General features: G+C 35.1%; 1 protein-coding gene across 3 annotated transcripts in view; it reads left to right on the top strand.

Moving 5' to 3' along the window:
• The window catches only part of LOC123713820 (cholesterol transporter ABCA5-like), a 37,606-nt gene that overhangs the window by 14,096 nt on the left and 5,961 nt on the right, over positions 1-17,549 (top strand). For all 3 annotated transcript variants that reach the window (XM_045667691.1, XM_045667692.1, XM_045667693.1), the window contains 26 exons: positions 82-308; positions 898-976; positions 1,557-1,664; positions 1,769-1,912; positions 2,461-2,614; positions 2,748-2,889; positions 3,611-3,841; positions 3,982-4,096; positions 4,212-4,361; positions 5,577-5,744; positions 6,375-6,450; positions 6,787-6,963; positions 7,585-7,757; positions 8,027-8,122; positions 8,834-8,990; positions 9,181-9,532; positions 10,230-10,416; positions 10,933-11,049; positions 11,443-11,662; positions 12,307-12,394; positions 12,631-12,799; positions 13,548-13,709; positions 14,215-14,415; positions 14,702-14,862; positions 16,325-16,532; positions 16,963-17,054. In XM_045667691.1, coding sequence (XP_045523647.1) covers positions 82-308; positions 898-976; positions 1,557-1,664; positions 1,769-1,912; positions 2,461-2,614; positions 2,748-2,889; positions 3,611-3,841; positions 3,982-4,096; positions 4,212-4,361; positions 5,577-5,744; positions 6,375-6,450; positions 6,787-6,963; positions 7,585-7,757; positions 8,027-8,122; positions 8,834-8,990; positions 9,181-9,532; positions 10,230-10,416; positions 10,933-11,049; positions 11,443-11,662; positions 12,307-12,394; positions 12,631-12,799; positions 13,548-13,709; positions 14,215-14,415; positions 14,702-14,862; positions 16,325-16,532; positions 16,963-17,054 — 4,154 coding nt within the window. The remainder of the gene's footprint in view (positions 1-81; positions 309-897; positions 977-1,556; positions 1,665-1,768; positions 1,913-2,460; positions 2,615-2,747; positions 2,890-3,610; positions 3,842-3,981; positions 4,097-4,211; positions 4,362-5,576; positions 5,745-6,374; positions 6,451-6,786; positions 6,964-7,584; positions 7,758-8,026; positions 8,123-8,833; positions 8,991-9,180; positions 9,533-10,229; positions 10,417-10,932; positions 11,050-11,442; positions 11,663-12,306; positions 12,395-12,630; positions 12,800-13,547; positions 13,710-14,214; positions 14,416-14,701; positions 14,863-16,324; positions 16,533-16,962; positions 17,055-17,549) is intronic.

The following is a 17,549-nucleotide window of genomic DNA, read 5'->3' as shown; positions in this document are numbered from 1 at the left end:
TACAACCACCCTCGGCAGTACTCCCAGTCCCAAAGTTTGGTTAGCATAATTACTGGACAATCATATATATATATTTTTTAGCTGGATACAGGTACAGAGTTCCTTCCACCTCGGGTAGATTTACTCCAATTCCCTAAACGCCAACACACCGGTGACTGGCTGGTGATCTTTCGAGTGATCATGCCCATGTACATGGTGATGACATTATCTCAGTTTATCACCTATCTCCTAATGCTGGTAGTGGGTGAGAAGGAGAAGAAGATCAGAGAAGGAATGAGGATCATGGGCCTAAAGGATTCTGTTTATTGGTGAGGATACAAATCTCTTTTGATTACAATTTATTTTTAGTCAATCCATCATGCCAACATCTAACCAATGTTGTTTCCACTGAACCGATTTTGAATTTTTTTTAACTAATACCACGTTATTTTTAGATCGTCTTAGGCTATATTAACCTGAAAAACATTATTATAACTTAAATAAATAAAGACTTTTTCGTGATAGTTAGATTTCGAAAGTATGATAAAAACGGTCGAACGAAAAAGTTTTTTAACAAACGCTTTAACGATGACTTTTTCATTATAACTATCTATCGGTCTGTTCGCGATAAACTCAAAACTACTGCACGGAATTTAATGCGGCTTTTACCAATATCCAGTGTGATTCTTGAGGAATGATTATGTATTTCAATATTACGGTCACGGTTGCCCGTGTGAAGCCAATTATTGTTAACGTTTCTTACACTCTTGATATAATCCACTGGTTTTGATTTTATTTGGTATGACTCTCTCAAAATACATATATTTTATAGAAAAAAATCTTAATTTCTTAAGATAATATTATCTGGGTATCGTGCGTTCAGTAGTCTTCAAATTTTTTTTTTCGAATTTTTTTCAGGGGATCCTGGTTTTTAATTTACGCAGTGTTTGTTACAATATTGTCCATCGTCAGTACCGTCCTCTTGTTCACATTGAAGGTGAGAAAATCGATTAACCAACTAATTTAAAAAATGAATATTTTTAACATGCAGTTATGGTCAAGAATAAGATAATTTTATAATTTAATTTTAAAGAATAAGACTCAAAATTTTAAATTTGTAATAGTTACTATTAACTATAATACTAAGTATCTTGGTATCTTGGTATCTACTACTATAATAAAAATAAAAGCCGATTCAGATACATTTACACTTAAACATATTTCCATTTCAATCTAGTGTATCTGTGTGCAAAGGCCTCCTCTAAATCCCGCCATTCCTCTCTGCACTGTTCCACTCCCTGCCACGTACCGCCTGCTGTTGTTAAAGTGGTCTATCTCTATAGTGGTCTAGTGGTAACCACCTTGTAAGTTGTCTCTCTTTTTCGTTTGCTATACCTTTAGTTGTTTTTTTGCTACTCTTGCAATGTGCCCCGCCCATTTCCACCTTACTGTATTTATTGTTATTGTAACATCTGTTACATTAGTTATTTTCCTTAACGCTGTATTCTTTATTTTGTCTCTTCCTTTCTCTATATTTCTACTACTAGTATTACTTTAAAAAAATGTATTTCTTTCAGGTATTTCAACATTCATCATACGTCCTTATATTTCTCTTGATGCTGTTATTTGGTTTTACGATCATCACGTTTGCGTTCATGCTCACTCCTTTCTTCGACAAAGCCAGGGTAAGTTTTTTCTAGTACTGTTTTCATCGTCTTTGTATCGGTCTTGCTTTTAGGTTAATTTAAACCATTTTTATATTATTTACTTAATGGATAATTAATTCCAGACTGCTGGTATCCTAGGCAGCTTTGCAGTAAATCTGATGAGTGGACTGTACTTCATCCAGGTGTTTGTATCGAACGCAGATTCTCTCGCATTTTGGTTCGTGTCCCTCATCAGTTCCAGTTGTTACGCTCTCGCGATGGACAAGGTATTTGGGAATTTTGTCTTAATATTATCTATTTCGGATTTGACAGGGGATGAACGTTTGACTTTTTTCAAGCTTAGTAAATCGTTTCAAACTTTTTGTAACAAAATTTTATTACAATTGTAAATTGTTCTAGTGGGATAAAGTCCTTGAAACTAAACTCAATTTTGTTAGGAATTTATATGTACTGATGTGTTTCCGAAACAATTCAACTTAGGCTCCTTCAAGAAACGAGCGTACCAATTCTTAAAAGGCCGGCAACACTGTTTGCCCCTGTAAAATTAAAAAAAAGGAAGTAAGGAACTATGTTAATTGCTACCAAGCCATTAATTTTTTTAACTATTCATGACATCTACTTTTGTGTTACGTTCCTAGAATGTTAGGTAAGACTCGCACTATTTCAATTTCATATCGAAAACACTAAATCTTCACTTCTTCTAAAGATTACAATTCAGCTTGTCTCTGGTTAGGATCTTAGAACAAATAATTCGAAGAAATAATTACAACCGAATAATTCGATCATGGCTAATAAACACGCGATTTACATACAGGCCCTAGTATTGGATATGCAAGGCGTAGGAGTGACATGGGACAATCTATGGAGCGCTGGCTCAGGGGTCCCGTTTGGGGGCAGTCTCATTATGATGGCCATAGACACGGTTATATATGGCTTCGCTGCTTACTGGCTGGATGCTGTCGTGCCTAGTTAGTATAAATATATCTAATAATATCTTGACATTCCTACAAATAGTCCAGTAATCATATTAATTAAATGCAAAGCAAGTTGTATTATCGTACCGGTCAAATCAAAGGATAAATATATATTATCCTCTTTTAGGTGAATATGGCATCAAGCAGAAGCCCTGGTTTTGCCTTCTGCCTTCTTTTTGGCTGGGCAGCCGACGCGGACGAGTTTCGGCAGTACATTTTCACTCGAATGGCGATGCAGTTCACAACAAGGACATTGAACCTGTGCCCAAGTGAGTATAATTATAGAAAGTAACTTTTTGTATGACAAGAAATTATTTGTGTTACTTCGAAATCTTATTTATTGAACACATCATATATAATGCATTCTGACAATTATGGTGAACATAAATTTAAAAAAAAATAAAAAAAACAGTAAAATTTTACACTTACAATTTTATGTACTTATGAATACTCCGTTTCATACAGAAATATAATACAGTTAAAAGACGGGCAACTGGCGGCCTTATCGCTTACGAGCGATCTCTTCTAGGCAACCACTAATTTAGGTTAGGTTATGTACCAGATAGGCGCTTAGTAATAAATTTTTTTCATTGATCGGCTCAATACCGAATATTTCACGCTCTGGATTAGTATGTTTGTTTATTTATGTTGTGGATTTTTTCGGAATTTGGAAAATTCAGCTGATTATATTTTAGTAATTAAACAGTATTTTTTGAATCTACTTTATCAATTGTGTAAGTAGTTTTTAGTAGTGCTTTTACACGACTTTAATCAAATTCAGAATCTCCGGGTTCAAAATCATTACCGATCGCTAATTCTTTCATATTTTTACTGTAAATGATGTTGTCTAGTTAAAGGGTTGTTTATGGGAATATTATTTGGTACTATTTTATTGCATTCGTTTGTAAATCGCATCGTTGTGGATTTTATTCAATACATGTAAACAAAGTACAACATTTATGTAGTGATGTTAATAATAAATGTCCCCAGAGAACTCGAGGATAAAGAAGCGATAAGAATAGTTGGTCTTCAGAAATCATTCCGACATTGCCGGAAACCGGAAATAAAGGCCATAGATGGGATAGACCTTAGCATCTATGAGGGTCAAATAACTGCGGTATTGGGACATAATGGTGCTGGGAAGTCTACTTTGTTTAATATCTTGACGGGTTTAACTGCACCCACAGCTGGCACGGCTTATGTTTATGGATTAGACGTTAGGTAAGGGTTAGATATAGTTTTAGTACCGTTGGTACCTGTGAATGATTTATTTACAATATGTAATTTGTAGTATATGTAAAAACATTGACGAAAAAAAATTGCGTGTTTAAAAAAATAAACAAATTTAGTTTTACTTTTAGGGATCCCAACGACATGCATGAAATCCGCCAAATGACTGGAGTGTGCCCTCAACAAGATGTACTCTTTGATCTATTATCTGTTAAAGAACACTTAAAGTTCTTCGCTGCGGTTAAAGTAAGTTAAGCTAAAAGCTATAAGCACAATACATGGACTCCCATTTAAAAGCGTATTCTAGCCTCATTATAATATTTTAATGCAAAGAAAACATAAAAATAACGTTTCACTTTAGGGTATACCAAGTAAAAGAATCCCGGATGAAGTCCACAAGGCGGTATCCGAAGTGGGTCTATTGGACCAAATGGATGTTTTCTCAAAACATTTGTCCGGTGGTCAGAAGAGAAGACTTAGTATCGCCATTGCTTTTATCGGAGATCCAAAGGTTAGTTGGTAATTATAGTTTAAAAAAGTATATTGACAACGGTTGACGAGTTCTCGCCCGATGAGCGTTAACATCTGTTTGCCAAGAATTGTTGACGTGTGTGGACATGTTTGCAACTATTTATAAACATGGCAGTAGTATGGAGCAATGATAAAATAATGCAATTAATAGAACTGTTCAATCAAAAGCATTCTATGACATCAGATACAGAGAACACAACACTACTACCTCGGGCAACACTTAAACGCAGACTGGCGTGTGGATATTGATTTAAACAAAGTTTCCAGCAACATTATTGCCGCTCATCAACAATGTTGATCAACTGTTGGTCAACAAATGTTTACCATGAATACGAGGCTTTACTTTAAATTATTTATTTCTTTGCAATATAACGTGAGAGCGGAAAAGACAAAATATTGTTGCCATTATAGACTTGTAGGGACACCTACAATTCGAGACCAGAATCACTACGGTGACGTCATGCTCTGAATCACTTTAACAAAGTTATTCCGACCGCTAAGAATATATACAACTCCTCGACCTTAGCCATTTAGGTCTTCGGGTCACAGTTAGACTAGTCGAAGTCTTTATCGAATATTAATTATTAAAATAAAAAGCAATATTCTAAAAGAGCTAGTTGATCTAGTTCTTAGGGTAGGAAATTAAACACTCCAATAATGACTTGATTCACTATAATTCACTTTTTTCACTTCACTGACTTTACATAAACTTCAAAGTTAAGCGAAGGAGTGCTCGTGGGCATGTGCCACAACTTGTTTTATAATCTATTCCCTACTCTGACTCGCCCATCCCACTTCGACGTCAATTCGTCAACAACCGTACGAGTCAAATGAGCAGCTATGGCACATACGCACTAGTAGCAAGTTTCTTAAGAATGTTTTTATATAAGTACCTACTTCATATATTTTTTTTTAAATTCAATTATATTAATTTTAAAAGGTAGCAATATTCTACAATAGTTACAAATTATACTAAGAAGAAAGTTCTCAAGGTCTTCTCTCATGAGCGTAATCACACAAGCTTATAAACTAGTTAGTAGTTTTATAATTGCAAAGTGACCAAACCTTCCTACACACGAAGTTCACGATTTTAGCGATAAATGAAATTGTTTACCCAGTATTGCCCACGTGACTGAGTTCCCGTGGAAACGGTAAAGTTGTCAAGGAGCGGTACTATCTAATTCTATCACACCAGATAATAATCCTGGATGAGCCAACTGCTGGTGTGGATCCAGTGTCCCGTCGAAAGACGTGGCGTATCTTACAGCGAGCCAAACGGGGGAGGGTTCTTCTTCTCACCACGCACTTCATGGATGAAGCTGACATCCTTGGTGACCGGAAGGCTGTTATTAGCAAGGGGAGAGTAAGTTTATCTGGTTTGTTTTTTATGGATGATGAATTATTAAAAAAATATATGTAGAACTGAAAAAATCCTCCAGGTGTTTTGACAGCTTTGAATCGAATTTTTAAAATATTGAGAACATATTTGTATTATAGCGATTGCAAAAGTTAAATATTTTTATAAAAATCAGTTTAAGAATTGTCATGCCCCAAATTAAACATATGTATAGGTCACATAAAATTACCAGGCCCCTATATATCATAGACGTTCCCTTTAGTGACCAGTTACGCTTAGATTAAACTCTTTTAATCGCTGTCTTACTCATCTATGTCCAAAACGTATTGAATTTGACATATGGGAGCCATGCACTATTTTCGATTCAAAATCTTGTAAGTCGCGAGTGCCGGATCTAGACTCGCGAGGCGCTTCGTCGAGGCTGCTCGATAGCCATCCACGCTCTCAGTTTATTTAGATGCTGTAATTATGCTTTTGCCTCGCGCCCTTGCGTCCTTTGTCTCGCTCCCCAAAATCCGACAAAGCGAGGCGAAGGGACACGAGCGTACCAATCGCCTCGTGGAGATTGTAAATAGGCAATAAGAATCCTTTTTGAGTTATATTTCCAATATTTGTTCACAGTTACAATTATTTCAGGTACGATGTGCTGGAACGTCACTGTTTTTGAAGAATAAGTTTGGTATTGGTTATCATTTGACGCTAGTTTTGGATGGTGAGTTTTAGTAATGTAATATTTTAACAAAATTAAAAATTAGTTGTTAGTTATTATAATAAATATTGTAACATTCTCTTATTTATTCTATTAAAATAACGACTTTAAGTTAATGCATTAATTATACCTTAAAGATTAAACTGAGAAACTACGTAAAAAAACAAAATACGCGATATTATGGGGTTAGGATATATGCGTCTCTTTGATTTGTTATTTTTCATCCAGCTCTAGTTTAGTCGAGAAATCCTAAAAGAACGATTGTGATATATGTTGTAATAGATTTAAATAAAAATATGATTAATCTATTCTTATTTAAACATGCCTTTTGTAAACCAGGCGCCTGTCGCGAGAACCAAATAACTCGTCTAGTAAGAGGTCACGTCGGGCGGGCGGAGAAGGCGCGTCGTCATGGCCGAGAGTTGTCATACATATTGCCTCATTACGCGGTACATCTCTTCCCGCCACTGTTCCATGCTATCGAAACTGAAATTCGGGAGAAGACAAATCGACTGGGTAAGAATTTACTTATATTAGATTTAAAAGGCTGTCTTTGATTTATGCGACTCTCGCTAACCCAGGCGGAAAGATAAGAAACGTCAAAGTATAATAGTACTAAAATCGCGTTTATATTTGATAAAGAAGTTCTATTTAAAATAGCATAAATGTATAATGAGAACAGTCAAAGCAGCTATACTGGACAAAGACAAAACCCTTTCCCATATATTTTAAGTATATAATGTAATGATCATCAAGTAATAAAGGTCGTTAAAACATTGCCGTTAATTGCCTATTTGTCTTGAATTGACCATTTGACGATACCAATCACGTACATATTCTTTGTACCAAAAATAAACAGTTTTATCGTGTATAACCTTTTAATTATTGGCCCCAGATTTCTGTATCAATTTCGTAATATTTTGTTTTCTTGTAAGAAAGTATCAGCTTTGCCTGACACATGCCGTTGACTTAAGTCTAAGGCATGCCGGTCTTCTCATGAGCATCACGAGAGAGTGTTAAATGCGCACTTGACCGAAAGTACATATATTTGAATCTTCATTTTCAGGGTTAAGACGTAATAGTATAGTAGACGTAAAATTAACAAAGTATTAATCTAATTATAATTTAATATTTAAGGTATTACAAGTTACGGCGTATCAATGACGACGTTGGAAGAAGTGTTTTTAAGTCTGGAAGGAGAGAATGCAGAAGAGATTGAATCGGTGGAAGGGGTGTCTTCAGTAAAGCTGGTGCGGGCTCGAGCGTTGTCTAGAAGTCTGTCTCTTCAGAGCAAGACGCTCAGTTATCAGGTCTACGATCTTAATTTTTATAAATATTAGTTATGTTTTATGCATTTTACAGTTATGTTTAGTTACGCTGTTAGAAGAGCACATGCTATAATCATAATGTATGAAAAAAGGTAAAGGCTTCATTGATACGTTTCGGTTTTTAATAAATCTTCAAAAAATGACTTAAAAATTGAAATGAGAAACGATACGAAGAATTTGTTACATAATTTTTTGTATGTTTTTATATCTACAAAATAAATAAATTAACTGATTTTTTTAAAAATACTCAGGAACTAAACGACAAAGAGCAACAAAAGACAACATCTCTCACACCACCTGCCTCACATGCGCTACACTCTACCACACACGGTGTTGAACACGTCAAGGTACGTTTTGCAGCCAAGGGGAGTATGCAAAACGAAAGACGCGTCCGATAAAAAGGACGTAAACGTCGCGTGTCAATGTGTATTGAACTAGAGAGAAGACCAGTCATAATAAAGCGATAAAGCCGTCAGTAGCCCTGCATTTAAAATATTTTAATTATATAATACTACAACGAAGTGTAAAAAAAAAAAATCGAACGGACTGAACGTTCGCATCGTCTTTCTCTTTACATTCTCACCGCCCTTTTTCAACAAAACATCTTATATTTTTATGATTAATGTAACTGAGTAAGTGTAGATGATGTTGAAAGAGTAAGTGAAGGAGACAGAGGTAGTGGCCTCTGTAAGTTTTTGGTTTTTCATTTGGTTGAGATGTAATTTACTGCATTGAATACTTTGACGAACCCATAGTGCAGATACTGTTAAAAATAATCAGAATAAGAGAGCTCTTGATTTAACAATATTTTGCCTTTATATAATATACGAGTCGATGCTATGACTCAGAGTACTCGAAACATCTTGTTACATTACTATATTTTTTTAAAATAATTAACGATCCGGAAAAAACTGTTCAAAAGATTTTTTTTATTGTAAATGTACTTACACAACTTAAATTCCTAATCTATTTGGAGATTTTTGGTTCATTAAATTATATTTTTTATAATACCTTATATACAAATTCCGTTAAGCTTTTTAAATTTGTGTGGTTTTCAGGTAACACCAGACATACCGGTATCAGTAGAAGCGCTGGGTGAGATCGTGAAGACAAGTCCATCATGTTGGCGTACGTTCTGTGCGCTCGTGTACATACGGACCGTGAGAATGATAAGGGATCCGTATAAGCTCTACGTTATGATCTTTATGCCTATCAGTAAGTTAATGTTAGATGCTTTACTTGCTTTTTTTAAATATTCATTATCACCTTAAGTTTTACAAACATGTTGCCTTAGATGTCAATAAATGTTAATTGGAAACCATCCAATTAAATGATTAAAAAATAATTTATAAATTCTGCATCTATTTCTAAACCAACTTGAAAAGTAACGTGCATTTTTTTACAGTTTCTTGTGCGCTGGGTCTCTACATAAAATCGCGACAGATAGTATTTTTCCGGATGCAGCCTTTAAAATTGGATCCGAATGCCTACTTCAATAAAACACCTACAGCCTTACATACAGAACAGGACGATTTCGCAGCAGTAGAAAATTTCAAGTCCTCCCTAGAGAACCTTGGTGCATACCCCATCGGACTATTTGATGGCAATTTCTCAAGTCTTCTGGATATGGAGAACTTCGGCGCCTACAGCCTAAAGGAAAGTCTGATCCCATACGGGAATATCTTGGCCTACTACAATAGCACGTATACGCATAGTTTGCCTATTATTGTCAATCTTTTGGATAATAGTATTTACAGGTAAGTGGTTTTTTTTAATAATAAAAACAGTATTTTAATATGTATCTTATCTTAATATATATAAATCTCCTGCCACGATGTTTGTCCGCGATGGACTCCTAAACTACTTAACCGATTTTAAATTAAATTGGCACACCGTGAGCAGTCTGGTCCAACTTAAGAGATAGGATAGCTTAGATCTTTAATTATAGTCACAATTTTATTTCATTGCAAATTATTTGTCTATAATTAATTGACAGTCACAATTATCTGTTAATTCCAAAAGATTCTAACAGATGTCGATACTTTTCGACTGGATTGAGTAAGTAATCAATAGATGGCACTGCTATGGTACACCCACAAACGTGTCATATAAGCTACAATTCAATATCATGATTACCACGTGTTATTGAGGCTAAAGTATAAATTAAATTTATTTTGTAGTAAACGAAATACCGTTCAATTATTTCTACTTTTTAAATTTTTGGTGTTAGCATAGGCAACCACGTGTTACTTAGACCGAAATGTAAATCAAATTCAAATTATAGTGTCGATAATACAGAGAAATTATTCTTTCGTGTCACAGTATGAAGACCAACTAAAACCACATTAAGGAGAAACGAAGTTCGTGGGGGCAGCTAGTATTATATATAATATTTAATTGTCTGTAATGTGTTTATTAGATTTTATGTAGTCCTGAAAAGGTTATATTTTTCAGGGTTTTAATGTCTGCCACGGGACAAATAGATAGTTTTAGGCCTATCGAAGTTTTGACTCATCCATTCCAACAAACTGAACAACCCGAGGAGTTCAATTTAGGCAGTGTGGTGTGCGCCATTTTCATGGGAATGATATTTGCTTTGGTACCTGTCACGTTAGCTGTGGATATTGTTTATGATAGAGAGGTGAGATGCATACCACAAGGTTCACATCTGGGATCGCTTCTATTTATCATGTTTATATATGAAACGTTATTAATAGTAAAAGTTTATCTGAAATTATATGGTTTTAATAAAATGTCCAAAATTCTGACATGTCAAGTATACTACATAGTATTGTCTTTTGTTAACATAGCTTTTACACATTAAGAAAAACACTTTTTGAACGGATTGAAGCTATGTATTATTATTAAAAACTTTTAATTATTTACATAATTTTAATTTTTTTCCGCCGTTTCCCGTGCTTTTCAGCGTGCGTGGGTGACCACGCAAACTGAAGACAAAGGTGTTAAATGTCAAAAGTATCACATCTGCAGAGAAAGTTGTGTTATCTGTGTCAACTTCGGCAATAATAAAATTTAAAATTATGTAAATAATTATAAGTTTTTAATAATAATACATAGCTTCAATCTATTCAAAAAGTGTTTTTCTTAAAGTATACTACATTCAAATCAGTAGATGAAAATGTATCTCTATTTTCAGATTAAAGCGAAGAATCAGTTACGGGTGAACGGATTATCTATGAGCATGTACTTCCTCACATACTTTACAATTCTCATTTTCATAATGATTCTCACTAGCATCGGGGTACTCGTCCTTGTAAGTATTTAAATTGATCTTATTTTCTTTATACCTTCTGTGAGACTGTATCATCTACCGCATTTAACACAGAGTGTGTTCAGAGGAGTTGTTCAGATTAATAGCCACTGAACGACGTCCGTAGTTCTAGAACGTTTGTGATGCGCGGCAAAAATTTCTTTAAAAACAAATATGGAACCAGTTGTCCATTGAATTATTTCCGACTTAGGGTTCTTCGACAAAAGAGGGTACCAATTCTTAAAAGGCCGGTAACGCACATGCGAGCCATCTAGCAGTGTAAGTGTCTAGGCGGCGGTATCGCTTACCATCAGGTGAACCTCCTGAAAATCGTCATTATTAGTGGGATAAATAATTGACAATATAATTTTATGATAACAAAACATTACTTTCTAGGTAATCCTAAACGATATTCCAAGTTTAACCAACGGTTCAGCGATCACGATGTTAACCGGTCTTCTCATGCTCTACAGTCCCTCTGCTATTCTCTTCAACACCTGTCTCTCTTACATCTTCGACAAGATGGATTCGGCACAATCCATAATGCCCAATATTACCACCTGGGTTGGAGTAATACCATTTGTGATGGTCGCTTGTTTGGATACATTTAAATGGGGTAAGAATGTTTTATGAGCAGTGTTGGCCTAGTGGCTTCAGCGTGCGACTCTGATCCCTAAGGTCGTAGGTTCGAACACCGGCTGTGCACCAATGGATTATTTTTGTATGTGCGCATTTAACATTAACTCGAACGGTGAAGGAAAACATCGTGAGGCACTTGAGGCTGATCACCTACTTGTCTATTTGATTGACAAATAATCATGAAACAGATATAGAAATCTGAGGCCCAGACCTAAAAAAAGGTTGTAGCGCATTGATTTAATTTCAGGGCTCATATTGGCGTCAAGTGCGTGACGCTTCTAATTATTAACTAAAATATTTACCTTAACTAAAGTAAGGTTACAGTAAAAGTTACTCTAGATGGAATTTTTAATATTGTAATACATTTGATGTGTATGTGTGCAACATTTGAAATATAAAAAAGTCATATTTTTTTCTATATTTTAAGCATATAATTTGTTTTAAGACACATAAATAAATAAATTAATCCTCGTAATAGATGTATATTAAAATTATGGCCGTGATAGCTGCGTACGGATTTTATCTATGACTCGTATAACGGCCAGTATATTTTGGAAGTTCAATTTAGGGATTATATTATTTTTGGAAAAGAGTAAAAAAAAATAACTTTTTCGTTTTCAGGAAGTGAAATTGCTTTCTACCTTCACACTGTGTTCAGCTTCTTAGATGTTATGTACATACCTTATGCTATTATCTATTACGTTGATAGGTGAGTACATAACAAGTAAACATATTATAAATCGTAATTAAATAATTCTTGTCTTTAAAATCACTGCTTTTGATATTCTGAGGCGAAACAATAATTGTTTTGAATTTCAATCGAACAGAGGTTTTAAAAAGTGAAATTGTTCCAAAATAATAACTACACAAAAGTGAGGGTACTTACAAAAAAGCACTTTCAGTTTTCTAAAGACATATGAAATGTATTTTGTATTTTATACATAGGGTGTACCTCACGTGCAACTTAAGCGGGCTGTGTCCTGTGCCAGCGTTGTCCAGCTACTTCACAGCGGAAGTGTGGGTACTCATAGGCGCCATGGTGCTTCATGTTCCACTATGTGGTGCCGCACTGCTGGCTGCAGATCGGCTCAAGTCTGGTGGACGGATATGGCCGGTAAGTGTGTACTTACTATGTGTGAAGGTTTAGTTAATCATCCCATCATCCCCTTTTGTAGCAAGACCATGCACAACTAACAATATTGAACTTTCATTTAAGTACAGCGTGTAAGCACAAACAGAAAATCCTACTGAATGAATGCATTTTGCATAGTTCGTACTAGCGTTTAATGAGCGATAGTTTACTTTAAATTAAAATATATTTTTTTTATAATATTGGTAACATACACTTGTGATAGATATGCGTAGATAAAAAAAAACGATCTAAATTTCCATTTACCTACTACGAATTCCCAAATCAAGTGCGTAGAACGGGCGATAAGTACTAGCAAAAACCCACCAGCACATCTTGCAAGTTTTTCTCCCTTGGTTTACAAAATTTTTTGACATATTGAAAATGTCATAATAATAAAATATCAAACGTTTAGAGTGAGTGGGCAAAATAAAGGCACGCACTTACATTATAGTGAGAGAAAACGTGTAAAGTTGACTGGTTGAAACTATAAATAAAATCATAACATATACGGGCTGAAGCTCGACCAGGAAGTAAAGATGCATAGCCATACTCTTCACACACATTCGAGGGAATAAGGGTTATATTATTACATATATTGATTTAATCTGGTATAAGCTGTAAGTGTACAAGTAGCCGCACTGTCTTCTGGCTATATATCGAATCCGGATGATTAGTAAATTCACATAGAGGAATTCGGAGCCTGAAACAAATAATATTTTTGCCTATTCAGCGTAAGAAAATAGACCCAGACAAATCTTTGGACTCGGAGTCGGAGGTCGGAGGTGAAGTAGGAGAAGATGATGACGTAAGACGCGAGAGACGTCGAGTGGCTTCTATTCTTCAACAGATTCATAGCAAACAGTCTCAGCAGGTGCCTGCGCTATTGGTGCATGTAAGAAGTCATTCACTAAATAAGTAGAAATATATTTGTAATAAAAAATATGTAAAATGAACCATAAGTTTACGCAACCTTAAACTTTGCAAAACGCTTTCTTTTAGTGAGTACTACTACTTCTACTATGTACAAAAAAAATGTGTCCATATTGGAAAGTTTAGCCAAAAATATTCATTTCCAACACAAAAATACTCAGTATTTACAATATTCTTGCTTTCCTCGCTCAACGAATAAGTATCGCAATACAGCGAGGAAATGCTGCCAGAGTTAAACGTACTCCTTTTATGAATTTTAATTATTATTATTACTCTGTAGATTTAGAATATTGTGAATGCTCAGTATAAGTTAAGACTTAGACTGAAATTTATTCGCCTATTATCAGAATTACCGAACCGTTCCTCTGGGCTAAAAATTTAGTAAATGCATTCTAAGCTAATTCAAATTCTAACTATTCTATTGGCATAACTATCTTTACTCCTAAGACGCATTACTCGTATTGCAGAATCTCCGTAAAGAGTATAGGATGAGAAACTCTGAAGGTTCGTGGTGTGGGGATAGAGATGGCGGGAAACGCACGGCAGTCGCGCGGTTGTCGCTCGCGGTGCACGGGGGTGAAGTGTTCGGGCTGCTTGGCCATAACGGAGCTGGAAAAACTACCACCATGAGGATCGTTACCGCTGAAGAGCGACTGTCTTGTGGGACTGTGAGTAGTTTTTTATATACATTTCGCAAGTTTTACATGTCATGTAGTTTCTGATCATAAACATTGATATCCCTTTTAATTTGTTATATAAAACTAATATATAGGTTTTGTTTATCTTTAAAACAAAAAAAAGGAATTAAAAAAAAATGCGTCGAATTGGACATGCCTGGAAATGGACTTTAGACTTTATCCACTCCTAAAGTTGATTGAAATTCGCTCCCGTTAATTATTGAAAAAATTGGTTAAAACGTTCATAGTATCTCTCACTTAATATTTTATCCACTAGGTGATGCTGGGCGGCAAAAGTGTAGATGAAGTGGCCTCTAGCGCGTTCCAGCTTCTTGGTTATTGCCCGCAACACGACGCGCTTTGGAAGAACGTCACCCTCAGGGAACATCTCGAGTGCTACGCTGCTATAAGGGGTATCAGCAAGGCGGATACACCCAAGTAAGGGACAGGCACAATTCTCCAAGGCTAGGAAACTATTAAAATTGTGACCATTAAATAAATATTGGTGAAAAATACTTATAAAACAGGAAATTTATTGAAAGAAAACAATTTTTTAACCGGAATAAAGCTTCTTTTAGTCGATACCAACTCGGGGGAAATAAATACAGATAACACAACTTTCTCTACAGCTGTGATACTTTTGACATTCAACACCTTTTGTCTTCAGTCACCGTGGCCACGCACGCTGTAAAGCACGCGAAAAATTAAAATTTAAAATTATGTAAAATAATTATAAGTTTATAATAATACAAATAGCTTTAATCTGGTTAAAAAATTGTTTTCTTTCAATTGGTAAAAGCTATGTTAACCAAAGACAATACTAGGAAATTTATTTACATACATACTACATTTTATTAAATTTAATTTTCAATAGTGGACTAGACACCAGACTTGAAGACATTTAGTTTACCTACAGGTTTTTTTTCTTTTAACTGTTACTAAGTATAGTTAAAAGGTATTTTTTTGACAACCTGGGGTGTGAGAGATGAAGCAAATCCACGAATAAAAGATAGATGTTATTTGTGTATATGGTATTGTACCACAAATTCGTTTTTACACAGTTTTAAGTTAATAAGCCCTAAGTACACACCTCGCCTCTATATATCTTTAACACGAAGAAAGGGACACAACTGTCAGTCGTAATCATAAAATTACGGGAACAATGAGAGAGGACTTGACTTGACTGATATTATAAAATAAATGAATGGCGCTACAACCTTTTTTTTAGGTCTGGGCCTCAGATTTCTATATCTGTTTCATGAACGTTTGTGAATTTAATAGGCAAGTAGGTGATCAGCCTTCTGTGCCTGACACACACCGTCGAGTTTTGGGTTTAAGGCATGTCGGTTTCCTCGCGATGTTTTCTTTCACCGTTAGAGCTAATGTTAATGGGCACATAGAAAGAAAGTACATTGGTGCACAGCCGGGGATCGAACCTACGACCTCAGGGATGAGAGTCGCACGCTGAAGCCACTAGGCCAACACTGCTGATGAATGATATTATAGTAATTTAAATAATATGCTTCACAATATAAAATTGACAAATATGTAATCAAATTGCAAGCGAGTCTAGCATAACCCAAGCGAAAATAAAGAGGGTCATAAGTGTGATAATCTGCCGAGTTAAAATATTTATCACCCTCATCAAAATGTATAAAATAAAAAAATGTATTTCGAACTGCCATAATAACATTTTTTTTAATAGTCTTTATTTTATTAATCAAAATGTGTTTATTCATTTTAAGTACATATGTAATACAATGTGTAAGATTTGGGAACCCTGTTAAGTAAAAAATACCTGTGTCAGGGTTCCCAGCTCTTAAATAATTAGTTGTTATACTAAACTATCATATAAATTTAATTAATAATCAATGTAAACAATGGGTATTTCACAACCCAGGATCGTGGACGCGTATCTCAACGGATTGCAGATAATGGACCACGCCAATAAGAATGCAGACGAATGCTCCGGCGGGACACGGCGGAAGCTGTCTTTTGCCCTGGCTATGGTGGGATGCCCTCGGGTTGTTCTTTTGGATGAACCGTCCACGGGAATGGACCCTAGGAGCAAGAGGTTCCTCTGGGACACAATTCTTGCTAGTTTTCAGGTAAGATATTTAGAAGTTGTTACTAAATAAAATTGGTGGAAATTGTGCGATTGGGACTTTTGGTCAAGTAACTGGGCAACGAATTGAAACAATTTTAAATATACTCAATTTTAGTCATGGTCAGAGAGAGACTCAACCACCTTTTGTCGAACCTATAGAAGCCGCAAGTTACTTTATAATGAAATTTAAAAAAAAACAATGGGGCTACAACCTTTTTAGGTCTGGACCTCAGATTTCTGTATCTGTTTCATGATCATTTGTTAATCGAATAGAAAATAATGTATAAGGTAGATAATTTATAAACACTAAATTAAAAGGCCGGCAACGCATCCACTAAAATGGGTGTTAATAACTGCACTTTTTAGGCGTATCATATGAAGAAATCTTCATGTCACTAATTGTATGACAAAATTTTTAATGTAATTTTTAGGGAGGGAAAGGAGCTATCTTAACGACACATTCCATGGAGGAAGCTGATGCGTTATGTTCTAGAGTCGGAATCATGGTCAAGGGAGGTTTGCGGTGAGGTTAACTTTTACTCTGTTTTAAGTTAAAATTTGTTCTTTGTTTTTACTTTATACTAACGTAGCTTTTAAGATTTTAGTTTTACGTGTTAGTGATTGGACTGTATCGTATGACAAACAATGATATTATTTATTTATAAAAGTACACCACCCTCACCATCATATCTGAATAGTTTTTATCTCCCATAACATGATGATATTAAAACTAGTATACACTATTCAAAGTTAATAACTACATACTCATAAAAGATAAATCGGTGTAATTGCATTATTTTAAGTAAAATAATCTTTCGTCTCTTTCTATAAAATTGTGTTTACTCTGTGATGGAAAGAGACAGAAGAGTGTGACAATTATAACGGTGTAATAGGACTGATTATGAATCAGGGGTTTAGAATAGAATCAAAACCTAATAAAATTAAAAAGTTTGATCCATGTGGCAGTACTGGTGCTGACAGCGTTTGAATATGTTGTTACGAGCTAGGGGATCGGATA

Source organism: Pieris brassicae, chromosome 8 (genome assembly GCF_905147105.1).
Source record: "Pieris brassicae chromosome 8, ilPieBrab1.1, whole genome shotgun sequence".
Lineage (NCBI taxonomy): Eukaryota > Metazoa > Arthropoda > Insecta > Lepidoptera > Pieridae > Pieris > Pieris brassicae.
The sequence above is the reverse complement of the archived record's forward strand: the minus strand, read 5'-3'. Positions and strand labels throughout refer to the sequence as shown.